The 27,882-nt window shown below is 48.1% G+C and overlaps 1 protein-coding gene across 1 annotated transcript; it reads right to left on the minus strand.

Moving 5' to 3' along the window:
- Nucleotides 1-2,200: 2,200 nt before the first annotated feature.
- KLF9 (KLF transcription factor 9) lies at nucleotides 2,201-27,840 on the minus strand. The gene is made up of 2 exons (XM_082696705.1): nucleotides 26,249-27,840; nucleotides 2,201-5,692 (listed from the first exon to the last, which is right to left on the minus strand). Exons 1-2 carry the CDS (start codon nucleotides 26,751-26,753, stop codon nucleotides 5,463-5,465), a joined length of 735 nt encoding a protein of 244 aa, XP_082552831.1. The 5' UTR covers nucleotides 26,754-27,840; the 3' UTR covers nucleotides 2,201-5,462.
- Between the last annotated feature and the right edge of the window lie 42 nt (nucleotides 27,841-27,882).

The following is a 27,882-nucleotide window of genomic DNA, read 5'->3' on the forward strand; positions in this document are numbered from 1 at the left end:
TACTTATAGTCTTACTATATCCTCTATTTTTGTCCAGGTTCCTTGGATATTTGAAAAGAACATGCATATTATAAAAATACTCTTTCTCTTCCTTGGGTAAGACGGTGGTTTTCATGAAGTCCTCCTGCTGGTTTTTTGTTTTTTGGGGTTTTTTTTGCATTTTTTTGCTTTGCAGTTTGATGGACTGTGACTAGGCATGGTTACATTTTCAATCGAGAATGTGCCCATACAAAGTAATTTTTTCCTGAAATTCTATTTTTTTTAATAAAGATTTTTATTTATTTATTAGACAGAGATCACAAGTAGGCAGAGAGGCAGGCGGAGGGGTCGGGGAAGCAGGTTCCCCACTGAGCAGAGAGACCGATTCGGGGCTCGATCCCAGGACCCTGGGATCATGACCCGAGCTGAAGGCAGAGGCTTAACCCACTGAGCAACCCAGGTGCCCCTTAAATTCTATTTTTTCCTGATACCAATATGACTACTCTTGTTCAGTGGATTCTTTGCCTTGTTTTTAACAATCACTGTTTAGCCAGTGTCGTTTCATTATTAGGGGACCCTCTAGTGAAATGTGCGCGGGTGTGCGCGCACACACACACACACACACACACGTTTGCAGGTGCACACATAGGCAGTACTTCATTTTTTCATCCAAATTGAAAATCTGACTTTAAATAAGGACGTTTAGGTGACACGCGTATTCTGTGTTTCTTATTTTGTCTGTTTCTTCTTATTTTGCCTTCTTTTGCTGGGCATCGATCCGGACTAATTTGTTTTCACTTTCTACAGACTGTGCAGGACGTCACTGTCCTTCCCCTTTTAGGTCTTTCACTTCCCGATTATTCCTGCCCCTACCCAAGCAGCTGTCTGTTTTCACCATTCTCATGTAACGGCTCTAATAAGCCACCAATAACTTCAGAGTCCTAAATACAGCGAAGGCTTCCCTTTTCACGAGCTCTGGTCTTACGACACCCTCCTCGTGACATTCAACACATCTGATCACTCTGCCCTCCCCCTCTGCCCCTTAGTCTAAGACCCTGCCCTTGTCTGGATTTTGTCTGCTGGTCATTGCTTTCTGTCCTTCCTTCTCCTCTCTCCCCCCCTCCGCCCCGTCCCCACTAGGCGCTAACACTGCCCTTTCCGTCTATATTCTACCACTGGGGAGTTCCTCCACTTGTGGCTTTAGTTACTCTCAGATATGCCTGACTTCCAAATCTCCAGTCCAGATCACTTTTTCGAACCCTAATGTCGCCTTCCCCCCACACTTAGGTCATATGCCTCTTGTTTTCATCACGTTCTTCTCACGATCTGCAATTATACGGAAAATTTACTTATGTGTTTCCATTCACGGACAGTATAGCCCCCGACTGCAGAAAGCTGGTAGGTTTTTCTTCAGTCTTGCATCCGCAGTGACAACAGTGCCTGACGTTAATTAATAGGGGCTCAGCAAAATGGGTCAAATGAAAATGACTCTTAATAAATCCCACTGACCTGATGCAGGCATGGAATTGACGGAGAACTGGATTGAGCAGATCCAGTTGTCTACACCTGTCTACACCACTTACTAGACGTGTCTTTTAGCCAGTTATCTGACCCTCAGTTTCTTCGTCTGAAATATGAGAATAACAAAGGCCTCTACTAGACGGGGCTGCACAGAACTGCTCCATGGATTAAACGAGAAGACAGACCTAAACAGAGTACATAGTAAGGGCTTAATAAATTGTAGCTAGCTAGTGTGTATCTATAGAAATGAAGCGTGTGCATGCACACACACACACACATTTTGTTCACTTCATTTAGTGTAATGGTTCTACCGTCCTGTCTTTGGGACCTTGACTTGCGTCTTCTTAACAACATTGTATCTCAAGAGCAGAGTCGGAGTCCCTAACGTCCTCCGCCCACTGCCTAGGCCGCCCCAGCACGGTTATGAGCTTTTATAAACCTCTTTAAATGATTTACCTGAAAATATAAATATTTTTCTCCAGTATCATACAGTGGTTTCAAGCAGCCTACATTCCTTCTACTTCCTCAGAGGTCTGCGAACAGTAAATACACACAGGTCTCTACAAATATCACACATGCTGAACGACAGAGTAAAATCATCTTTGGACTTACCGTAACAAATCCTGCGGGCCCACGCCGAAGCGGCAGCCCCCGTCACGGCCAGGTACGCCCCTTTTACAACACACAGCGGCAGGGACAATTTCATCTTTGTCATTTATTCCTTTTATTTGGACAACGTATATACATATGTACAAAATACCTACTGTCAGAATCCTCTTTTATAATTTCATTTGATTTACAAAACGGGACAACAAAATAACTTAGGTCACTAATACTGTACAAAAATAAAACTGATTAAACAGTTGTAAAGATCAGTATCTTACAGTGTTACAGATCATTCATCTGCGGTGAAAGAACATCTCGGTCTATCCAGAGTGATGAGTGCTGTGCTAAGTCTACCTGCGAAGTGACGAGTAACCAATTTCTGTAACATGACTACCAAATATAATTCTCAAAAGAAGCATGATGTAAAGCCAGACCTTAAAGCCAGGGCGTCATTCCAAAGCGGTGAAGGGCTTTCTTCTTCCCTAACCAAGGAGAGGAGTTATCTTAACTCTAAAACTATTAAATTTTCCAGAATATGACAACTACTTACAGTATTAGATAAAACGACTTGTCTTTCTTTTTAAACACCTGCAAGAGTCTTTCAAAAAAATTCAGTTTGGTTAAAAAAGTAAACAAAAATTACTATCCTGCATTTGGATTTTTACAAGTTAAATCCATGGTCTTTTTAATATAAAAAGTAATTGCTTCATAGTTTTAGTGTTCAATGAACTCTAGTAGTCCTATTTGAACCATATCTTGATAGAGTAAATCTAATTAGAATGCTGGTTCCTGTTTCGTGACATTTGAAAACAGGATTTATCACGAAGAATAAAAAGCCTTGAGTTTATACGTTACGTTACTATAACATATAAGAGAATATCAAATGTGTGTTCTTCAACAACTTGAAAAGGCAAGTAACAACTTTTTTTTTTTTGGGAAGTTAAATTGTGCATTTTTTTTTTTTTTAAACAAGTTGCTGCGTTTATATCCATCTAAGTAAGTGCGGGACAAAAGCCACATATAGATTTACTCTTGAAACTACAAAGATTGTCTTTCACTGACTTTGCTTGGTTTTCCTTCATTTCTTTCTGTGAGGGGAAGATGAGTTTGTCCAAGTTGGTGGGTTGCTAGGCAGCCCCAAACTCCTCACTCACTAAAAGGCAGCGTGCAAAGGATCACAAGCAGGACCGTTCCGTGAGCTCAGTAAGAAATAGACAGCCTAACCTATTTCGTATGGAAGAACAGATGTCCTTAAAACTTATTTTGGACACAGAAATTAAAATTTGGTTTAAAATAAGCGTTTCAAAAATCTGAAACAGAGGTAGAAAGTGTTCTTTATTTTTCCTGACATGTTTTCCCGTGAGAAAACACTTTCCTTTTTATCTCAATGGACTGTTCCCAGTCCCTAATGTTAAAAGCAGTTCTCTTTATAGAACTACTGATACAACTACATTGGTTAAACAAACAAAAAAGAAAAACACCGTGCTAGTGATGGCTATTGTATTGGAAGTCGGAGTCAGCCGTGCCCCACGCCTGCTGTAGGAGCCCACACCGGTTCTGAACCTGGCAACGAGCATGTGTTGGGTGAAATCACGAGTTCACTGACGGGGAGGCACCCTAAGTTTACACGACACAGCTTATAGCACATGTATAAACGAGAGTGCACCGTAGCTCCCTGTGTTAAATAGCAGATAAAATTGCCAGAAAGCATTCTTTCTGACAAAAGAAAATGTAAACATTTCTCCCACAGTCACTGCTGACTCCCTGTACTTGAGGTTTCTTTGCTATGAAAACAGTTCAGTTTTTTCTGACCACGTGAAGGCCAAAAATTAAGTTTTCAGGTAAATGGCATTTTATGGATGTAGTGGTTTAGGCCATTGTAGACACCTGGATACAAGATACATAGTGGTGAGGCTTCTGATGTCAAAGATACAGTGATGTGTCTTCAATCACATGCATTTCGTGTGCCTCTGTTCTCCAAAAGGGACCATTTCGAAGTCACCTTGGATAATCCTCATGGTATTTTCCCTTGGGACTCACTACTTACGGGGATATATTTTTCTTTTCACATGTCAGCTTCCTCTTCCTTTTTTACATAACTCTTGCACCTGTTAGTGGGAGTTTGTAGGAACACGGGAAGGAGACCCACACACCTCTTTTTCTTCACAAAATCGGTGTTTAAGAAGTTACTGTTATGCACCCGTTCGATAAAACCCAACAGAGTCAAAACCCTCTCCCTTCGTGGCACTGGAACAGTAAAGTGATGTTAACTAAAAGGATCGGAAAATTTGGAAAAGTTAATAGAGTTAAAATTCTCTTTGTTCTTTTTGCATTTTTTAAAAAAATACTACCCTCCTTCTCCTTCAGCATCTGTCTTATATATTCTGCCCTCCCATCTCTGCCATGATCTCATAGGGAAACGTGTATACTATATATATATATGTATATTTAAAAAAAAAAGCAGATTATAACGTGGTTCCAAACAGAATGTCTGCTTCTATCCTTAAAGCACATATTTAACGTATTCCTCCTCTGCATTAGAAAATAAAAGTGCAGCTTATGTTCAAAAAGTACAATTCATACAAAGCAAGGTTTAAAAGTTCCGTACTTAGTGTAACCTTTTAGAGGTTTGTCTTGATTAGTATAAACTCAGACTGCTTACCCATTGACTATAAGTAATTTTTGTTGTTGTTGTTTTCAAGTCTTTAGATGACAGATCATGCTGGAATAGATGTGCTCTTGCTTGCATAAAGACAGCTGTGCTATGGCGTGTTTTTTGTTGGTTTTTGTGTGTTTTTTTTTTTTTTTTTAATCTCAAAGGTTAACGTGATTCAAGAGAGTGGTTTTGCTAAAGAAACCGAAGCACACTCGTCATTACATCGAAAAGGTAAGAAAACAATTCTGAGACAGCAAGCACAAAGGGCCCAGAATCACTGTGCGACGCCACAGGTCCGCTCACCGGGTCAGACGTATGTACACCAGTGTTGAATCTTTAAGAGTTCACCCCCTCCCCCAGCCCCGTCTTGGCCTTGCCCCCCTCCCCCCACCCCCATCCACCCCCCCCCCAAAAAAAATAAAGGAGAGAGAGAGAGAGAGAAAAAAAAAGAAAAAACCCAAAACCAAAGCATCCGCCTTCCCTGCAGCAGTCAGAGACGGTTCCGAGCTGCGTCTGCGAGGGGCCCCAGGCTGGGCTTGGGTCGCGGGCTGCGCTGTGCTTTTCAGAAACCGCGGCGGGGCGGGGAGCGCGGGGGCGGCGGCGGCGGGCAGGGCCCCGCGCGCCCCGCAGCGCGCCCCCTGGCGGCCAGCCGTGTCCCCGGGCGCCGGCGCGGTCGGGTCCGGCGGGCGCGCGCCGCCGCTCACAAGGGGTGGGCCAGCGCCTTTTTCGAGCGCTTGATCATACTGGGGTGGAACTCGGTGTGGCGCCGCGCGTGCTTGGTGAGGTGGTCGCTCCTCATGAAGCGCTTCTCGCACAGCGGGCAGCGGAACTGCTTCTCGCCCGTGTGCGTCCGGTAGTGGCGCGTCAGCTCGTCCGAGCGCGAGAACTTTTTAAGGCAGTCTGGCCACGTGCAGGGGAAGGGCCGCTCACCTGCGGGCGGGAGGGGGGTCGAGACAGGACGCGGGTGAGACACAGCGTCGCGGAGGGCGGCAGGGGCAGCCCCGGGACCCGCGCCACGCGGCCCCGCCCCCAGCACCCCCCACCCCCCCGCCCCGGTCGCCGGGCTGGCATCCCGACCCCCGGGGCCAGGCACGGGGCTGCACGCGGGGACAGTCTGCGCAGAGGACCTGACGGAGGCCTCGGGAGGAAGCAGCGCCGACAGACACATTGCTGTCGCCTAAGCCACCCCCCCAGGGACACCTAACAGACCCATAACTACCCTGAGGACGTTCCCCTGAATCATGTTCTCCACGCGAAGGAACCTGCTGTGTTACACCCAGGGGACCCCTGAGCGCCTTGGCTGCTAACATCATCATCATCATCATCATCATTATTATTACTACTATTATTTGGGGGAGGGGCCTGGTTATTCCACGTGGTGGCTGGTCGCACAGGTTCTCCCAGAAAGTCAGGAACCTCAGCCCTTCCCTGCATTTGCTGAGGCCGCTAGCCTAACCCACGTCTCCCCTAGAGCAGGTGTTTCCCCTGGAGCTCCTGAGTGCTGTGGTCACCGAGCCTCTGTCAGGGCCAGTCTGGGGACAGGGAGGCCGGCACCCGACCAGAAAGCCTGCTTCTTCCTGAGCATCTTGGTAACAAATACTTTTAGAGACCTGGAATGTGCTTCCCTGTGAAGGCCATATTTTAAGTCATATTGTTTTATTATGATTAATCTCTATGCCCCACTTGGGGCTCAAACTCACAACACTGACATCAAGAGTCATACACTCTTCAGGGTGGCTTAGGGGGTTAAAGCCTCTGCCTTCGGCTCAGGTCATGATCCTGAGATCGAGTCCTACATCGGGCTCTCTGCTCAGCAGCGAGCCTGCTTCCCCCCTCTCTCTGCCTGCTTGTGATCTCTGTCAAATAAATAAATAAAATCTTAAAAAAAAAAAAAAAGAGTCACATCCTCTTCTGATAGAGCCAGCCAGGCGCCCCAAGTCATATTGTCCTATACAAAAAATACATTTGTTCCCTCTGCTGCGTAATAATCCTTTAACTATCTGAAGACGGCTCTTCTTTCTCTAGTCTCTGTTCAGACTAAGCGGCCCTAGTTTCTTTCCTATTCCTCATCAAAGAATTAACATTATTCTAAAACAGTAGGCGCTAAAGGCTTCACATGCGTAATCACACTGATTTCTCAGAGGATGCCCCTTGGAGGTGGCCCATTTCACAGATGAGGAAACAGGCTCAGCACTTGCTGATGTTTCCAGCAGCCCTTCCTTCGCGGCGGCTTTCCTCAGATTCACCATATTGTCTCCATGTCCCACTTACTTAAAATGCAGCCAAGCTTCCCCCTCCCATGTGATCACGTTAGCCCTGGGGGGCCTCCAGGCCCCTGCTGTGGCAGGAGAGGGCCCGTGGCCACATTGGCAGGACCCACACACAAGCTGAAAGGCAGAACGAGCCGTTTAAGATGAGAGGGCCTTGTGTCTCCCTCTTTGTGTGTGCCGGCCTGCCTACTTCTCACCTCATTCAAGCACAGCCCAAAGCAGCGGCTTCACAGACCCTAGGCACACAGGCTCCTGCCTTCCGCAGAACTCTCCAGACACTCCTTTGGTAGGTGTGAGGAGTGCATGTTTTCTCACTTCTGTCCCCACCTTCCTGGAACCCAGAGACTCCAAAGGCTGAGGGCTGCCCGGTGCGGTGCGTCTGAGTCATGCAAATATTATTCATCCTTCCCCTGCCCCCTGCTTCTCCTACCCTGGGCCAGAGATGTAGAAATACCGATAACAACAACAAAACCAAGCCTGTGTCATCTCGATGACAGTCCGCACATGGCTAAGATTTTATTTGCTGTTCTCTCAGCAGAGCAATGGTCATCACGCCCCGGTCAATCTCCTTGTTCTTACGGGAAACCGATATGTGCAAAACATATCTGTACCAGTAGCTTCGTTACACGTGGGTCGGGGAGTAAACCCTTGCTTCGCCGGGGGCTGGAGAGCCACAGTAGCACAAGGCAACACGACACCGATGAATGCCGAGTCCTACCCGAGGTGGACGGGTGCTGGGGTTCAGGAGGCATGAGTATGCTCAGAGACTCCAGAGGGCCAACACCCCCCAAAACCAAACAAAAAGCAACCGTACTTCAAACTGAACCCTCTGAAAAACTCAACAACACAGAATTGGAAACCACACTTTTTTGCAATTTCTGCTGGATCCAACAGCATTCTACCTGGTTCAGAGCTTGGAACAAAAAGGTGGAATTCGGGGTGTCATAACCCAACAAGGTTGAACCCCCTGGGATGAGGACAACATCAGTCTGATTTTTGTGCTGTTTATACTGCCAAGCATTTAGTTACTTCCTAAGTGTGTGAGCGTGTGTGTGTGTGTGTATGAGCGTGTGTGTGTGTGTGTACGTATGGCTGGGGTCGCTCACATGACCAGACCTACTCAGAAGTTCCCAGATCGCTGGGGAAGACAACTCCAGCCTCTTTCAGAGTTACACAGCCAAGGTCCTCTGAATCCCCGTGAAAGGTTTATGGGAGAAGTGTTCTCTAAAACATGTTATGTTAAAAAATATAATGAAGGGTTAGAATTCACACAGCGATGAATTATAAAACCAAACCAAACCAAAGCATGCCAAACAAAACCACCGTGCCTGCTCCCTCCGTACTGGAACCGTCTCTCCCCTGCTTTGTGATTTGGTGGTGAGAAAAGCGACAGAAAGGAAAGGCTTGGTGTTTTCTCGGTGCTTGTTAGGACAAAAACTCGTCAGAGTGATTTTTCTTAGAGGAGTGGTAATGTGGTTTAGCTTACTCACTAGCACATGTTTCTTTCAAGTGAGTCATGAGAGGAGGTTAATTTATTGGAACAGATCTGTGTCCACTGTGGAAAAAATGGATCAGAAGACCACTCTGCTATAGTCTGCATTGGAAAGAGAAAGAAGGTTCTCCCTCTGTTTTAGGAAGAAGGCTTGATGGAAGAGAGAGTCGATGGAAAATGGTCATGAAGCTTGAATCGGCTGTATGTACGGAACTATTAAGTATTTATGCTTGTGATGTATGTATGTTTCAAGTGTAATCAGGGTCCCTCCCCACTGAATTCACCTTCAGTCTAGCTTATGGCTACACTGTCCTCACGGCTCCTCATGGCTGTCCCCGTGTGATTATTCTCTTGCTTCTAACCCAGATGCTGCCTTTGACGTAGCATCTTTATCCGTTTCAGAGAAGAGAGGGCCACCTACTGAGCCCAGAGCAAATCCGAGCCAACAGCAGCCTTTGTTAGACTCATATAACTCGTATAATTCCACCTTACAGTTTCTAAGCATTTAAAAAAAGATCCACTTGGATGTGAATTCCTAGTGTAGAATCTCCAGGATCATTCTTTATTTTTCTCGGATCCTTTGGGAAAACATTAGGAGCTTTGGATCAGTGATCTAAACCAGGGGTTTAGCAAGCTATAGCCCCCAGGCCAAATCTGACCTGTAAAGTCTGTGAGTTAAAATGGTATAAACACCATTTTTACTTTGGTTTTTTACCAAAGCAGCTGGAAGGGGGGGGGGAGGGTGGAGAAATCAAAAGAACAATAATATTCTGGGATAGGAGAAAGTTTGATGAAATTCAAATTGCCATGTCCATATCCCAAGTTTATTGGACCACAGCCACATTCGTCTGTTTGGGTATTGTTATCTATGGTGGCTTTCTCACTGCGACAGTGGGGTCAAACAGTGGCTGCAGACACTGGACGGCCGACAAAGCTTTGTTAAGGAGAAAGTTGGCCAACCCATGATCTCACCCTGAAGACTTGAACTTGTACCTGCTGTACACCAGAGTTTGCAAGTCCAGATGTCTTCAGGAGCCAGACACATGGTGAAAATGGGTGAAACACCAGGTGCATTCACGGGTTGTGCTGGATAGGGCTTTGTCCCCTCAAAGGCATTTGGATTCAACACTTTACAAAGCATTGTGCCAGCCAGACAATGTGTACGTGCAGGAAGCCTGGGTTCTTCTTGGGGACCTAGGATTTGTAGCCCTTTGAAACCACCCACTTCTTTAACCCATGAAGGTTCTGCAACCTACTCTGGGATACATTTCGAATGTTCGCTAACAATAGACACATAATAATGTATCATCTAAAAAATGATACACGCTTTGCACCTAAGAAAGTACGGAATGGAGAAATCCTATGCGGAGAAGGAACAGAATTTAAAGGTGAATGGGACCAGAGATCATGGGACAGAGGAAGAAAAGAGAGGTCTTGGAGAAGCTGTGGCTGTTGTCTCGTCGTCCTACAGCCAAGGGGAAATCAAGTCAGGCCTGGGATTCTGCTCAGTGCTAAGGCCCACAAAAGAACAGTTAAGTTTCTTCACACCGACCAAATCGCAGGGCACAGCAACTACCAATTAAAGAATCTTTAAATTAGTCCTTAGTATTAGTGAGAGCGGTACCGTTCTCCAGGGGAGGGGGGCAGGAAGAACAGGCATGTACTAGTGTTTTATTTCTGGCCTTTACAGGAAAACATACCCAGAGGCAGTGACACAGTCAACTCTTGCTCTACGGGAGCAGAGCTCTCGCAGCACAAGCTCCTGCGCTCTCAGCATTTACACGCCGCTCCCCTCCCCTTGCAGCCCCGAGTGAAGCACCTCTCGGTGACAGGCTCGGCTTGGAGTAGAAAATTAACTGGATCAGAATAGCTACTGATCCAGTATGGCACCCAGTGTGTAGAACACTTTTTTGCAGACAAAGGTCAGGCCTCCCGAGGTCTCCTGGGCCTCCAAGGGGTTGAGAGGAGGGGAGAAGAGGCTGCTGGCTATGCGCATGCGCGCCTGCCAACTTAGCCCAAAGAAGGGGACAGCTCCTTGTTTTCCAGAAGGGGCCTCCACTCTACCTGGGGGTCAGTGGACAACGCCAAGTGGTGAGTCCTCCGTACAAGGGAAGAAAGAGGACAGTGTGGGGAGTGCCAGCTGGTTACACTCAACTTGGTCCAGGCTCCCTTGGGTTCAGAAAGGCTGCCAGTGAGCTATGGGCCCAGGGTCCGGGAGGCCTAGGCTTTCAACACACCTGCTTTCCCACCTGGCTCTTCTCCATGTCTGTTTCCCAGCTCCGTGGAAGAGCCTAAAAGGGGCTGACCTTAATCAAGGCAGGAAGGTTAAAAATACACGCTTCATGAACCTCCCATGGCCTCTACCAAAGGGAACTCCCTCTTGTAAAACAAATCTAAGGGCGTGAGGCCTCCTTTTCAGAACGGAACTCCAAAAATGCCAATTAGGAATCATGGCTTCTTGCAGATGGACAAAATCAGGGCCGCTTCTTGAGGAGAAAATAGTGCATTTTGATCATTAAAAAAAGCAACTAGGATTCCAGAGATAAAAGGATAACCTGACATTAGAAATCACATTGATAGGATTCCCCCTTTAAACCGACTAATACACTCACCCCCACATGTATTTTCCCTCGAAAAATGCAAAATAGTGTTTGGTAAAATTCAACATCCAGCCCTAATAAAAGCTTTTAGGAAAATAGAAGAATTATTCCTTAACGGGGTAGAAAAATATAGATCGAAAACACCTCCCCTGCAAGGTCAGCAGGAAGATAAAGGCAGCATTCTATTAGTCGGGCTGGAGGCATGAATGGACACTGCCCCCATCACTATAGCTACTTAATGTTGTTCAGGAAATGCTGGTGAGTGCCATTAGATAACAAAGGAAGAAGTAAATCATCACAAGGGGAAGGTGCTAGAAGGATTATTTGCAATTGATACAACTTTCTATTTGGAAAGTCGAAGAGAAATACCGAAAAAAACTAATATAAATTTAAAAAATGCATTCTCCGGTATAAACATACAAAAGAGCAGTGGTGGTTTTCTTATATGTTAACCACAGCCAGTCAGGATGAGCCTAATGATAAAAGTTCAGGACCTGCATGAAGAAAATCATCAGACCCTGATATAAAAGAAAATGAATAAATGGAACACTTCCCATGCTCTCGGATGATAAGATTCAACAGTAGAACATGGCAATGCTGTACAAAGTCGTCTATGAAATTAACACATACCTTAGAAATTCTTTTTTCTTGAACTTGACAAAATTATTCTAAAGTGAATTTGGAAGAATAAGTACACTCCACTTGCCAAGAAAATTTTGCAAGAGAACAACAATAAGTGAACACTAGTGATACCAGTTATTACAATGTATGATTAAAGCTGTAATAATTAAGACAGTGCGAGACCAGCACAGGAAAAGACAACTCAGTGGAACAGAGTCAAGTCTGAAAATAAACCGAAGACTCAACACGGATGGGATGTTCCAAATTAGTGATGAAATGAATGTTTAACTCAATAAATGGTATAGACATCTGAAAAGATTAAATCTCGGTCCCTCCCTTATACAGTTCCCTTCAATAAATTCCATAAATTTACATTTATCTACATAAATGTAAAATATAAGACCACAGAGGTGAGAGAAAGTATAGGTGACTATTTTTAGAATCCTAGAGTGGGGAGAGATTGTCTAAACATGAAACCAAAGGCAAAATTCTATTGGAAGAGTAGTTGTGAAATACATAACAAATTTTAAACTTCTGTATAGTAAAAATATACATAAGTGAAAAAATTTGAGTTAGAATGGTGAATAAAGGAATTTGCAGCATAAGACAAAAGACAATACAAAAGGTACACTTACAAATCAAAATTAATAACCCAATTTAATAAAATGACACAAGGATGCAAATAAGTAATTTGCAAAATAAGAAATATTAATGGCCAATAAATAAATGAAAATATATTTAATCTCACAAGTAATCAAAACAGGTCAATTAAGACATCAATGAAATATTTATCAGGCAGGCAAAAATGTTCAAAAGTATGTGCATATGGGGCAACCGGGTGGTTCAGTTGGTTAAGCACCTGACTTTTGACCTCAAGGTCATGAGTTCAAGCCCTGTGTTGGGCTCTATCCTGGACATGGTGCCTACTTATCAAAAAAAGAAAAAAAAAAAGTTTGTACATAAGCCCATCATTAGCGGAGTTATGAGGAAACAGACAACTTCTGCAAAAATGCACTTATCATTGATCTAGAGCTATCTGGCAATACATTCGTCTAGGAATTATTTCTGGTATTAATTAGAGAGGAACGCAATGGTATACAGGGATACCTGCTTGGTTCCTAAGAGCTAAAACTTGGTAACAACTTAACAATAGAGAAACAGTTTGCTACATTGTAGTGTATCCATCCAGTGGGAAAATGTGTATTTGTTACAAAGGTACTAGGTTGTTACAGAATGAAATGGAAAAGGTTAGTAAGACACCACTACCTGAAAAGGGCAGTGTGTGATCGGCTGAATAGGTAGGTATGAGCAGCATCTATGGAGGGAGAAAATCCTGGAACAGTAAATACAGAATATGGACAGTAGAGGTCTACAGGCGGGGGTATTAAGAGTAACACTTTCTGTTGTATTTTCTGTTTTTTTAAAAACAGTTAAGTAGAAATTTCTTTTATAAGACAAAGTTAGAAAAAAGTCTTACACAAAACAAAGGAAATGGATGAATTTGAGTTTAAAGTTTTCCATGAATGGATTGATCATTGATCAAGAATATATTCTATACAGAGAATGGGGGGCAAGTCAGGTATTTACTTTCTACTGGGAAATAACATTCCAGCGTCCAAGACCAAAGAAAGGAGCATCATTCTGTTTCCTTCTCAAACTGTTAGAAAGTAAGAAACTTTCAGAGGACACTTCACCTGTTTCCTCACTCCTTCTCTACTCCCCCCGCCAACTTTTTCTGTAATTGAGAAAAAATCACCCCACAAGGACAGGCAGGAATCTCCCTTCAGAGTTACATGGACAGTAATGACAAGGCTGCAACACCGAGGCGTGCGTTCGCTGGGAAGCCGGGGAGTGAGTGTATGCAGGGGTGCAAACCCCAGGGTCCCATACAGCGTTCCCAGACGAGGATGGCGGGACACATACCCGTCCAGACCTGCCCTGACCCTAGGCCTTCAGGACCCCCCTCCCCTTGTCCACGATCACCTATCCTCGTTCCGACTGCGGAGCGACGCTATTACAGTTACAGAATGTGAGCCTTTGCTCTATTCTTTTTCATGTCCTTGACCCTCAAATGCAGCAGGACCATGCACTTGACAGAAGAGGTAGGCAACAGACAATTCTACACTTCCCTGCAAATGTTGCTCCAATTAACCTCAAAAATCAAGAAATCAAAAGTCAGAAGAAAAACCCAAAGTCTCCCATTTGCCAGAATTATTGCGACCTGCACAGGCAGAGGCTCTGAAGAAATAAACACACTTCATCGGCTCTGGAAGAATCGTCCTGCCCCATATCTACTGCCATTCCATTATCCTGTCATTTGCTCTTGGCTCCTTTCTGAATCCCGCTTGTGATCTGGTTTCTTTTTATATTCCACTGGTTGATATAACAGAGTCATTTTAGAGCTTGAATGTGTGATTTTACTTCCTGGCCCCTGTGTTTATCTGTGGAAAGCAACCCGCTCCATTCTTTAGGTTCTGAGCTGGGAAGTGGGGGGAGTGTCTGTAACATCTATCATGGGACGCTTGATGTCGGTGTCTAGGAAGCAAGCCTGTCTGAATATTGTGTGTGTGTCCCCAACCTCAACGGATCTGGGAGTTCATTCGTGCGCTGGGGCCTCAGAAGGAGAGACAGTGGACACCAGATTCTTGACTCTGGGTTCTCAACCTAGCAAGAGAAATGTCCTCATGTCTCAGTCATACGGCCCCACCGGAGCTGGCGGAGGTGCAGTGACCTTACCCCCACTCCCAAGCACACAGCTAGGTCTGGGCTCAGATTAACTGACTCCCCTGCCCACGGTCTTCCTGCCCATCCCAGACTATACGGCTTCTGCCCAGTTGTTTGTGGGAAAGAGAAATAATAAATGAACCCACTAAACACTGAGCGGGATATAAATGTTTAATGGCAAAACCATCCTGAGAACATAGATTCTTTGGATCTTTGCATTTTGGATGACTTTGAGAACCATCAGATTCAAACCTGTCAAACCTGACAGATAAAGCCAACTCAGAGGGCAGAGGGCTTGTCCAAGGGTATGCCAGGATGAGAACCGGTTTTCAAACGCCTCCTTCAACTTGGAGCACAAGACAAGATCAGATGTGAAAGAAGAGCAAAGGCTCTAACTCACTAGAGAACGGGCTTCCTACCACGGGCTTCTCCCATTCTCTTACTCCTGGGTTCTTCTCCCCAGACGGGCTGACTTCGGGAGGGCATGTATAGTTTCAAGTCTCTTGACTGGACCAGTGCTTCCTACTGACACCTGAGCTATAGAGAGGCTGGAGGGGCTGAGTTTACAGAACAGGTATTGATGGTCCCTAAGAAAGGTCCTGTATTCTCTACTCTCCTGTTAATAATAGGTGTGGGCAGTCCTAGGGAGGGGCCACTGTCATGGGGCCTAGAGCGTGCACCAGCGGCTCTAGGGAAGTCCCCTCTCTCCCGGGGCGGGGCACGCAACTGCTGGAGTTGGGCAGCCACGCCAAGAGGAGGGTCTCGGTGCATGCCTCCTAGCCTCACCCTTCCAAATGTAGGGTGGGTCCTGAGCCCAGGACCACACAGCTGGGAGAATGTCCCTGGCATCCCGAGTCACAGAGCACAAGGATCTGCCACTCTCCAGAGGCCCTTTCGAGCAGAGGAGGTCAGCGCATGAGGACCGAGACCTAAGCTGACACACGACACCCCACAGAGGACCATCAAGGTCAAAGCATAGTATGCAAGATCCACAGCCCTCCCATGATGTCAGGAAGAAAAGAGGGGGACTTCTTGCTTCCCAAATACTAGCTCACTCCCAGGAGAAAGAAAGGCAAAGGAAGAGGGAGAGAGAATGCTGATTTTTGCAAACATTTACCCAAAAAAGAATGCAATTCAATAGAAGTGACAGAGAGACCCTGCCTAGGAGTCAAGATGACATTTCTGCATCAACAGCCCAAAATGGTGGGGGGTGAGGGCAGGGGTTGGGGGAGAACATGCGCCAGCGCTCAACAACCCAGCTCTGGTTACGGAGTGACATCTTTGCACACCTCGGGCTTGTGATTGGGAAATTCGTGCCCGATGCACACAGTGGCTTTACAAGCGCCAATGAGACGTCTGGCTTCCTTCGCAAATACAAGGATTCCCTTTCCATTTGCGTACTTAGGTCTAATCATACGTAGCATCCGCAGCTCCCAGTCTCAAGCAACCGCGATCCAGGACTAACGACTTCCGCTTGGATCAAGCAATGGGCAAAAGACAAAAGCCCAGGAGACAAGACTGCTGTCTGGTTAGAAAAATGCCTGCTCTACCTGCCAGCCAGGCAGGGGCCCTCGCGGTGGCTCAGAGGGACTGGTGATGCTTTTCCAGCATGTGCGACCAGCCTTTTCCCTCTGGGCTCAACCTCTGTACGCCGCTGGCCCCACAGTAAGGCTGTGATGACCACATGCCATAGGGGCCACCATCAAATCGTTTTTCAAGCTTTAATGGGCTGAGCTACGGGTTCCTATGGCCTGGTGTTTGTCACCAAGGACCACAAAGCTTGGCAGGACTGAGCTGTCCGACCTTCCGCAAGCAGCCCCCCACCAGCCCTCCTGGGGCTGGCATTCCCTGGGCAGAGCTTCGCCACATGAAAGCCAGCAGGACATCGAGATGACTCAGGCTGGAGGGACAGAGCCCCTGTTTCTTCACACCGGGAACCCCCGCTTGCGACAGATAATGCTCCCTAGACAAACATTTCTATGGCAGCACAGAAATTTAAGTCATGTTTATGTGTTTTTTTTGTGAGTTATTTTTAAGAGCTAATGTTTGCCTCACTATTTAGTAGGGTGGTGTCGGGCACGACGCATGATGGATTGACTCGGGAACCCCAACGGGAATTGTCGTACAAACAGCCCGTCTTTGTGAATTTGAGGCCTTTATCTGTTCACACCCAGGTGACAAACATTCCTGTAGACACAATTCATTTCTCTGGGCATTAAAATGGGTAGACAACCGGAATTAAGAAAACGTGAATGAGGCTGCTTATCACACTGCTGCTGTTAACCTTATTCCATGAGAGGCTTCTAGAACGTCCACGGAAGCGGCATGAAGTATGAGCCTGAACACAAGAAATGCATGTTGAAATAATCTATCTTCTGCCAAGACCATTTAGTATAGGCAGTGGCGGTCTATCTTTAAGGATGAACTCCAGAGATAGCTCTGAGTCCTTCCTCTTCAAAGGAGAGGGGGGGAATGCTGTCGTACGGATCTGTCTCTAATTTTGTCAAACCGCTGCTTTTTGGAAAATCCTGTCTATAGTTCTACGTGGGCAGATGGAGGGGGTATCTGCTGGCTTTGGCTGTCTGGCATCCATTGCTTCTTTGGGGTCACAAATAGCATGCCTTGAATTTCCTTGTCGAAACTATCCCTTCCCCACTCTGAGTCTATGTAATTCTTGGGCAGGAGAGGGGACCCCACACGCCAAGCCCAGAGGTTCGATGTGACCTAGCCATGCCACTGTGACTGAGTTCAGGGACAGGTGCAGAATTCTAGCTCAGTTATGAAGACTGAAGCCCAAGACTTTGCTGGGATCACTGGGAAAGGAGAACTTCCTCTCCTTGCTGAATTGGCAGGCTGGGAAAGTGCTACCACCGGCGGCTACCTTACCACTCTCCAGAGACAGCCTGCCCACGAATGAAGCCAAAGCACAGGACAGCAGAGCTGAGCCAGGGAGAGAGCCAGACACCGCGTCCCCGAATCCAGAGATACCAGAAACCAGAGCTACCCTGATGTGTGGGTAATTTGAACCAATAAAGTTCTATTTTTTTAAGGAGCTGGTCCTAGTCTAGACTCAGAGAGTCTAGACCGAGAGCCCTGACTAATACAGCTGTGGATCCAGAACGGGTGTCTTTTCAACAGGAAGGAAGCAGGTTCTGAATAGCTCTTGGAAAATATAGGATAGGTTTGGTCAGAGTCCAAGATCTCTGTAGATATTCTTAACCAAGGTTCATAAAAACCAGCCACGCGCCAGAGTTAGAACACAAGAGTAGACAGCGAAGGACCTTGGGGCCAAGTCCAGGAGAGGCATGCAAGGCAGGATCTCTTTCCACTGGTGAACCGCACAGGGTCCAGGCCAACAAAAATTCATGCGTAATTCCAGGTAGTTAGAAACATATGAAGAAAATTCCAGAGTAACAACCTGGACTAAGATAACTGACACCATGTCTAATTCCTCCTATAAAACAAGAGTACTTTCCTATCTCATAGGACTTCCATGAGTTTCAGTGTCACAGTGTATGTAAACCATTTGGCTTAGAAGCTGGCACATAAAAAATGCTGAATGTTATTGCTGTTTCTATTATTACTATTAATAATTTTCCATTATTACTATTATTCACAATGTTCACAGTGCCTGCTTTCAACATCTAAAACAGCTCTATGCCTGTAACAGTCACTCAATAAATAAATATTCTTTCAACGAATGAGCTGTTGCTGGACTGCTCCGGAATTGCAAACACAAATTCTAGGATCCTCAAGGCCTTCTGGGAAATACCTGTAAATTATTTTGAATTATAATTCTTGGTGTATGGGGACACTGTCCAATATGCTTTAAACACCTTATCTGAATTAGTCTTGGAACAACATCAGTTGAATCACTGAACTCCATTTTACAGATGGGAACACTGAGGCTCAGAGAGTTTGTACCATATGAGAGTGGCAGAGGCAGGACTCGAGCACAGTCTGAGGGCCCCAAAGCCCTCTGACTGGTCTCTCTACTGAAGCAAAGGCCTGTCCTGGAGATGCCTGCGTTCGAGGTCCTTAGAGTGGGCTGGCCTCCCTACCACACACTCTTCTCACTGCCTCTACCTCATCAAAGCTGGGCCCCTGGGAGGGAGAGATGGGGAAACCTCCTCTTCCCTCCCTTTGAACCAAGACGATCTATAAAATTCATTCCGGTTCTGAAGTATCTGCAAGGCTTCTGTCCCGTTGCCTGCCCCACCGCTTCCCTCTTTGGTTCCAGTCGACTCTGGGAGGCACTCACTTCCAAAATGACAGAGACTTGCCTTGGAAAAATGTTCACACTTTGTTTGATACAAAATACTGCTGCCTGCATTTCAAATCCTTGTCATTAATTTTGCATGGCTTAAGCTCCCCTCTCTTTATTTTCATCTACGTAAATAATGCCCTCGCTTTTTAAAAAGGCTCAATCAGGGATGAATTCCGTTCTCCTGTTCAAATTTATGATCATTCTCAGTTTTATTTAAAAAAAAAAGAAAGAAAGAAAAATATCGAACACCCAGGGGCCCTGGGCTTAGCCAAAGAGCTAGCTGTTTCTTGCAGCTCTAGAACCCTTGGATTTCATTTCTGGATGTTCATTCGCGGCTCAGGATTCCAGAGGTAACATAGCTCACGATGCACCCAGATTCCAAGTGAAGCCTGTGGGTGCACCTTTGCAAACATGGGCTTGGAGCACCAATGGAAATGAATGCCTCGCAGGAACCCAGGCATAAAAAATGGAGACCCCTCACTCCCTTAGTGGGAAAGGCATTCTCTGTGCATAATAATGTGAGTCCTATTATTTCCTGAGGGGACTGCTTGAGGCCAGGGTAAGACAAATGTTTACTACTGGCCTTAATGCACCAAAAAGGTATTAAAGTTTCAGGAGGGCTCCAGGAAGGGTGGAGAAGGAAATCTCACTGACACTTGGCCTCGGGCTGGTTCCCAGTGTGCAGTTCCCATAATAAGAGGGCAGAGGTCCCAGGGCTGACACTACCTCTTGTCCTTTCGCTTGGTTAATTTGGTTAATGCGAAGCCGCTTTTTAAACCGGGATTTAAAAAATGTTAACCGAGGGTTGGAATTTTCGGGAGACCGTGGCGGGGTGGGGGAGAAGTCAGATCAAAGAATTGCAAAGAATTCACCATGAGGGAAGGTCTCTAGGTCGGCCTTGCCCAGGCCTTTAGCAGGTCTTTGACAGCCCTTCAGAGTCCGGGGCGCCCTCTTGTGTTGCTGAGGAAACCCGGGCCCCCGGAGGCCGGGCTCTGGGCCCAAAGTCACATGGCTGTCAGGGCAGCAGGCCAGCCTCGGAACCCTCCAAGAGAACGTGCGTCCACAAAACAATCCCCGTGCCTACGAGGGTGGCCAGACCCTCCTCTACAGGCAAAAGGATGGGTGTGATGACCCCTCAAGGTCACTTTCAAGCTCCAAATTTTCTTTTGATACTGACAGCTGCTGCCACCAAAGGACTTTGACCTAGACCTAGGCCTGTGACTAGCTTCCCAACAAAAAGTAGGGCGCAGCCAGAGACAGGACCGCTGAGAGACCACTGCAAAGGATCCCATTTCTTTCCTTTTAACCATCTGTGGGGTGTTTTTTTTTTTTTCCTTTCCCGTCGCCCCTCCTTTTTGCGTGTGTTGCATAGAAACAGAAAGTGCCTTTGTACCAATTACGAGGTACTAATTTACGTTCTTCAGTGGGCGTGGGGCTTGCTGGAGAAACATTAGGAGAAGGTGGGAGGGTCGGATGTGGGGGAGGCTTGGAGGGCTGCAAGCTTTTTCTTCAAGCCTGAGAACAGCCACGGGGAGGGAAAAAGCAACCCCCCAAATCTGGAAGTCAAGACTAACGAAAATGACGAAGCTGGTTTTATCTTGTTTGTTTAAATCAACCATGCCCGTGACTGGTGTGCCTGAGTGGCTCAGTGGGGTCAAGCCTCTGTCTTTGGCTCAGGTCATGATCCCAGGGTTCTGGGATCGAGCCCCACATCGGGCTCTCTGCTCAGCGGGGAGCCTGCTTCCCTTCCTCTCTCTCTGCCTGCCTCTCTGCTTACTTGTGATCTCTGTCAAATAAATAAATACAAAAATCTTAAAAAAAAAAAAAAAAAAAAGAAAGAATGCCAGTGACCATAAGGCATTCAGAAATCACCCTGATGGCCTAGAAGGCCGACTCTAACCGGCGCACGCCATGTGCTCTCAGGGGCTCCTGGAAGAGTGAATACTGGAGCCCATCTGCCCACTTTTCTTCCCAACGAACTTCTCAAGGAAGACTATTGTCAGCCGCTTTCCCAATAGGTCATATGATAGTTCTCCCTGGGAAGTTCGAGCTGGGAATTTCCCACAGACATTGCAGAATGACTCGCTCTTGGGATAAACGTCAACAATTGAGACAAGAATGTAAATCTGACCCTTATGTTCAGAATCCAAGAACTCATTTCCCTCAGGTTACATCTTTACATCTGAAGGTAATGGGGTGTTGCCATCAAAACAGCTCTGTATTTGTCCAGAGACCTCCTCCCCCACCCCAGGCCCTACTTGTCCCTTCCCCTGTCCTCGCCACTCGTCAAAGATCCTAGGGGAAAAGAGGGGGAAAATCTTTTCATCCTATAATTCTACTCCGTGTGTATTTTCTGTTGTGAGACAATAACCTTGCCGGCAGCCAAAGCTTTTCTAAGTCAACTCTGCTTTAGTTCTGTGAGGACAGGGGAAGTGAGGAAGAGGAACCCTGGGTCCTACCTTGGGGACTGGCAACAAAGAGAAGTTGGGTTCCCCGAAAGGCCTCAATCCCCAGCGGGCTGGGGCTCCGGCGGCCACCTGGGCCATGAGTCCTTGGAACCGAGGGGGTTTCAGCCTCTTGTCTGAAACCCAGAAGCAATCCCTTCCGGAGTCCCTCCTCGAGATCCTTAGAAGCCTCACATCTTCTAGAGCTGGAGCCCGTGTGCTGCTATTTGCCTTCTTCTCGCCTGTAGATTGTCATTTTTTTGCATGAGGTGGTGTCTAGACTGTCTCACTGGGGAGTGGGGTGCATATGGCCCCAAGGGGGCAAAAATCAGATCTTTGGCAGGTGAGCAAAGTCTTAGCTATCACAGTGGTTTGTGGCCTTTTAAAGGAGTTCAGGACACACACAGCCCTGCAGTCTTCCCGTGGCACTGTCATGCCATGGGAGGGAGGCCGATTATAGGGAGAAAATGTCTAACGTCTCCTTAGGGGAAAGAAAATGGGGGTGGGGGGTAGAAAAACAATTACCTGTGCAAGCAAGCCCCACTCGGGCTAAGCTGTAAATCTATTTTGGATGAAGCGTGTCAGGCTATGAAATACAACAATCCACATCACTTGGGAAGCCCTATGGAGAGAAGAACAGGGCAGAGAATGTGTCCTCAGGGACCACACGCAGGGCCTCCCTTCTGCTTCGGAAGAGCAGAGAAAGTGGCAGAGACTGGACACGGGCAAATGAGGAGCCTGCCCCAAGGACACTTGTGCCTGAGGCCCCCAGTCTGGGGTCTGCGGCCAAAGCGAGACCTTGCCCTGTCCCTGAGCCCCTGCCTCCCGGGGAATGGAATGGGTCCTTCGTCCCACCTCTGATGGGACAAGGCTGTCCTAAACCAAAGGGTTCACTCGAATGCTTTTTCCGATAATTAAAGGAGATGAGTACAAGAGGCTCAAGCCAGGCCTGGCACCTGTGTTAACAAAATTTTAAACCTAGAGAACTTCGTGGCTGAACGGACATTCCTAAAGAGCCCAGAAAACCCGTTTCCAGGGTTGGAGGAGACCTTCCACGGCGAGGGTCCTTCAGACCCTCCTGCCCGATTTTCTCAGGTATCCCAGGGAAATATGCAAGCAGGAGAGGGAGAAACAGAAGCAATCGCTCTTTTGGGGGTTTTGCAACTCTGTGTCTCCTTGATTTTACACAAATGTCCTTCTGCTCTATTAAAAAAAAACAAATGTTGTTTTTAAAACGTTTTCCGTAGAACTGGAAGGATATACCCAGTGTCCTCAAGCTCAACCCATGTCGCCACTGAGGGAGAGCTGACTCGAGTCCTTCTGAAAAGAAAGTAAAATGGCACTTAGCCTGGGAGCAAAGCCTCAGGTCTCTGTCCTGGGATGTCAGCCTCATCATCAGCCTCATCGACACCAGCTGGTCCTGAAGACTTCGATCTGGAATTCGGATGTCCTTGCTTCCTTCCTCCAAACTTACCCCCACCCCGCCCCCCCCAATATATACATAATAATGCAAGGTGACCACAAAGTCAGGAAACAGGATAAACTTTTTTCTTTTTTTTAGTGTTCATGATGGGTGGAGGAGATGGGGATGTGGCAGAGGCCTGCGGTGTGAGTGGATATTGTGGAGCCCGTTTGGGGTATATGCTCTGAGGTGGGGGAGGAGTGTATGGCTGTAGATGTGGGGGCTGTGAGGAGACTTCTGTGTGTGTGTGTGTGTATGTGTGTGTGTGTGTGTGTTTGTAGGTGATGGCAGTGATGGGGGGTGTGGGTCTGCAGGGGGTGTGTGACAGGATTAACTTCAAATTGCTTGCATTAAAAAAAAAAAAAATATATATATATATATATATTGCATGTGTTATCAGGCAAAGCACTCTAATGGGTCTAACTGTTAAGCTGTAACGTTACCAAAAATACCCTCGAAAGTGTCCCAAAAGTCTGGAAATGAGAAGGAATGTATTTGTGGCATTTTTTTAAATTAAACCATGGATCTGCTGCTTAAAGGTTAGAAGCACATTACTGGAAAAGAGTATCTGACCCAGGGGCTGAAGGAAAGCAAATTGAGCACAGTATTATAAAATGTAAACTGACGTACTACTTCAAAAAAAGTTCATCCTGGTTCCTGATTTGGAGGAATCCCTCTCTATTACACACAAACTCTCAGATCCAGGATTTCTTGAGGTTTTCTGTTTGTGGCACCCTAAGCTAATTGCTTTGTCTACGTTATTTAATCTTTGCACAAGAGCCTATGAGGAGACCAGTGGTAACAGCCTATCCAGTGGATTAAGAAACTGAGGTTCAAAGGGGTGGGTAGTAAACTTACACGCCAGCAAAGATGATGCAAATGATTAAAATAAAGGACACTGCCCTGCAAAAAATGATCAGTTCAAGCCAACTGTTGCTGGATAGGGATTCAGGCCCCGTACTGCCCGACTGATCGATTTTTCCAGAGAAGCCAGAACTCTGGATTTGGGCCGAATCTTCTGATTTTCAGATGCTGGTGACTAATTACATTTTTCTATTAACTCTGTGTTGGCCAAGCCAAACGGATTTGCGAAGCAAACCCAGCGGCAAGCCTCTAGTTTGCCAGCTTGGAATTGAAGGAACTCGCTGAAGTTTCCCCCACCTGGGAAACAAGATGACAGAGGAGAACCAAACTCAAAATCGTCCTTCTCTCTTAGGAAAGGACAGCAGTGGCTGCACTGGCTTAAAGGCAATTTTGTTTAAATGACTCAACTTCTAAGGCCACTGCATCCATGGAAGTGGGAGCTGTAGGAGGCTCTAGGAGGCGACCACGCAGCAGGAAGGACTCTCATTGGGCCACACTGAGCAGGGGGGTGTGGCTGGAATTTTAGCTGTTAAAATCTTCACCAAATGCAAACGTTCCAAGGGCTAGCTCAGGTCCACCTTCTGGATTTAATACCAGCAAAAAGCAAAACAACAACAACAACATTACCTCATTTCCCCTCACACCAATGCAATCTAACTTGAAGCCGAAACTGCAACTTCCAAATGTACCAGACCTGTAAGTCTCTTATTTAAAGAGGATCCTTGACACACACCTTCTTCAGCAGGAGGGTGCTTCCCACCATATTTACAGACGCTGAGGTTTTTGTTCAACCTTGCCCTGGTGTTCCAGAGTCTCCAAACCTAAACAAGACACCTGCTCTCATCCGATCACTAGTTTCAAGAGACCGACTGCAGCATTTAGAATGGGATTAACATTTCACTCGGTCTTCCACTCCTGACTGTGTAAAAGGTTCTCCTGGAACAGCTGAGCTGCCTTGCCTTATGGAAAATTAGAGATCAGCACGAATGCACACACCCATAAGCAGCCATTTCTGTAAATGCCCGAGAAAAATCACTCAGCTGAATGGTTCAGAACTCCAGGAATCTTTTTTTCTAAGACAGCAAGGCTCAGGTAGCTGCCACAGAAACCCTGCAAGGCCTCCCCAGCCCAGCCTCCTGACCGGGCAGCTCCCTGAAGGAGAGCGTGCCTTTGCTCAAGGTGGCAGTGGGTGTCTGAGCTCTGGGAACATGGCTGACAAGGCCAGGCCCGCCCAACAGCTGCTGGTGAGTAACACCCTCCAGTTAATATACCCCTGCCTCACCCCGGGGGAGTCACACGAAAGGTCACATCCCCCAATCCGGGCGTACATCTGCCTTCCGACAGCCTTACACATACAGACTTCCAAGTCTGCTGTTTGAGGGCAGCTTTAGATGACAACCCCAAACAACCTCTTGGGACATGAATCACGCAGGAAACTCTGTTGCACGCCCGTGCCAGCAGCCACCTCAACAAGAAGCACCGTCCAAAGGAAATAAAATCCGAAACGCAGTTACGTGGCTTTGCTTTTCAAAAGCAAAACCAAATCAAAAACCAACCCATGATCATTTTAAAACCACAGGCCCAGGGCCTCGTCTTAAAAGTACCAACAAGGACACCCCCAGATGACAATACTTGGCTAAGTAACTCCAATAGCCTCTTCAAGATCACGTCAGAGGGTCGAAGGAACAGAGGATCCAAGAAAAGATCAAGTCCTGTGCTTCCTTATCAGAATAGCATCGGCAGAAGAACGTTACTAAAGATGGTGAGATAGCACGGCCCAACCCTTTCCAACTTTTTCTGAGTTATGTTAAACAGAATCAGCAAAATTGGCTGACCAAGGTCTCTGTACGCCTCCAAAGCCCGTTTTATACTGCATATGTCTTCCTGGCCACATTCCTTCAGCCGGGCCTTTTAGGTCTCGCTGGGGAGAGAGCCTTCCAGGAGGTCTCCAGGCCCAGGTTCTCTACCCAGCCTTGACCTCAGGCAAGGACCACACCTGCCCCCTAACTATTCGGGGTAGAGAGGGTGCCACGAATCATGGGGGTCGGGTGGTGGGGGGGTGGGAATCAGCTACCGAATCTCATTAAAAAGGCTGTCATTAAAAAGGCTAACTGGTCCTGAAGTTAACCCACCAGCCATCACTGGATCAGACTCCTCTGCCGCCTGAAGCCGTGTTATTTTAAACCACCCTGGGGACTCTTGGCCAAATTTAAAACCACCTCGGCAAGCCCTGAAAAGTGGCAAGCATACAGCTAAATGAGTCCTTAGTCATCCCTAAAAGGTTCCACGTAAAGCGTGCCGCTTCTCCCCAGGTTCTGGGCATTTCGCTGCAATCCCTCAAGAGAATCAAATAAAAGATACGCCATTTGACCTCCCCAGTGCCAGCGCCTGCCCAGGTGGGGTGGCCCCACGGTCGGCCGCGGGGTGCGGGAGTCCTGGGGGCGGGGCGGGCCGGGAGGGGCGGCACCACTCCCCTCCGAGCCACGCACAGGGGCTGGCACTCCGCACTCACTCTGCCCGCCAGGTTAAGGCTCTCCATGGCTTCTAGAGACTGGAGACGATTACGGAGAGAGGGAGCTTTTCCGTCTCTACGCGGCTCCAACCTTTAAAGCGTTAAACAGCATCTTATCCAAAATGTGGGCACCCTTGAGGCCGAGCGTGGTGTCCTTAACGCCCGGAAAGACTGCCCGGCCAAAGGTTAACTAACCCCAGAGCTCGGTGGGAGAGGGAGACGCCGCTAACCTGTATGCACTCTGTAATGGGCTTTGAGATGGGAGGATTTTCCATAGACTTTCCCACAGCCACTGTAGGGGCACTTGTGCCTCTTTTCGGAGGCGTGTTTCCCCTTCGCAGCCACTCCAGGGTGGAGGAGGGAGAGCGGGCTGGGCGCGCTGCCAGGATCCTGTCTCTCCTCCGGGCTGTGAGAAGGACTCGACCCAGATTCGGTGGTCACGTCGCTGTCGGATCCCATATCCTCATCCGGACTCTCCAGACTGTCGCTGCACACCGAGGGGGTCTGGATGGGTCGGTACTTGTTCAGGTCCAACAAGCTCTTGGCGATGGTGACCAGCGTGCAGTAATCCTTCCAGGTGTCCCCCGGGTCGCCGTGCTCCTTGGTCACCTCGCGCTCAGGGAGTCGCAGTCGCTCGGCGTCCGGAGCGCCCCCATGCTCCGGCACCGCAGCGCGGTTCGAAATAGAAACCAGACACTGGGCAGCCACGAAGTCCATGTAGGCGGCCGCGGACATGGTGCGGGCGACAGCAGCCCCGGCGGCGCGGCCGAACTTGGCGGTGGCTGCGGAGGTTCGGCTCGCCCTGCCCTGGCCTCGGACGACGAGCGCGGCGCGGCGCGGCGGCCAAGGGGGCGGGGGCGCGGGGCGCTTCCGACTCGCAGGAGCGCGAGGCGACCTCAGCCCCTCATCTTTACGTAACCGGCAGCGCCTCCGCACGCAGCATCCACGGCCCCGGGCTCCGCCGCGCTGCTGCTGCCGCCGCCGCCGCCGCCGCTCGCCGCCGCTCGCCGCCGCCCGCGCCCCGCGCCCGGCGTGATCCCCCCGACGGGCGCGCCGGCCGCTCCGAGCCGGCTCCCTTGGAAAGATGCCACACGTGGCGGCCGCAAGTTTATTCGCTGGAAAACGCCCCCGAGGCGCTGGGAGAGGAAACTGCAAGCGCGGTCCACGCCCTCCGCCGCCTCTCCGTCCAGCCAAAGCCCCAGGACATTCACCCGACCACCCCGGCGCGGGTGGCGAGGGCCGGACCGAGCGCCGCGTCTAAGAGACACTTTTCCCCCCGTCGGCGGACGCCGTCTGAGCCCCTGCTCCGGCCGGACCGCACCGATCCGGCATTCTCTCGCTCAGTAACAATTTCGCAGAATCCCATCACGTCACAATCCAAACCCCCTCCAATTGGCCAGCGGGGAGGGTGATTCAACTCTGTTTACTTTCTCCCCCTGCCAGTCAGAACGGCCCTTCGGTGGAGAGGTGCGTCTGGAACCGAGGCGTGCGGCCAATCCGACTGTGCCGTTTCGCCGCCTCGTGCTACCCCGGCCGCCTCGAACGCTGACATTTAAAAGGGTAACAGCCGGGAGGCTAGAAAGGAGGCCGCTGCCCAGCCTCGGGAGCGCCTCTCGGTCCGGGAGCCGCGCCGGGGCCTCCGCGCCCGCGGTCCCGCCCGCGGAGCCGGGGGACACGCCTTTCCCGGGCACTGGCGCGCGCGCTCGTGACAAAAGAAAACTTCAGGTGCGGTTCTCCAGCTTGCAAACAGTTAAGTGACTTCCTGCAAACGCTAGAGTCCCAGCAACCGGCCTTCCAATCAAAAGTAAGTTGGTTGATGTCACTGACATGGGCCCAGCCAATCAGGAGGGCGCTCCGAAAGCAA

The sequence above is a fragment of the Mustela nivalis genome (assembly GCF_964662115.1).
Source record: "Mustela nivalis genome assembly, chromosome: 13".
Classification (NCBI taxonomy): domain Eukaryota; kingdom Metazoa; phylum Chordata; class Mammalia; order Carnivora; family Mustelidae; genus Mustela; species Mustela nivalis.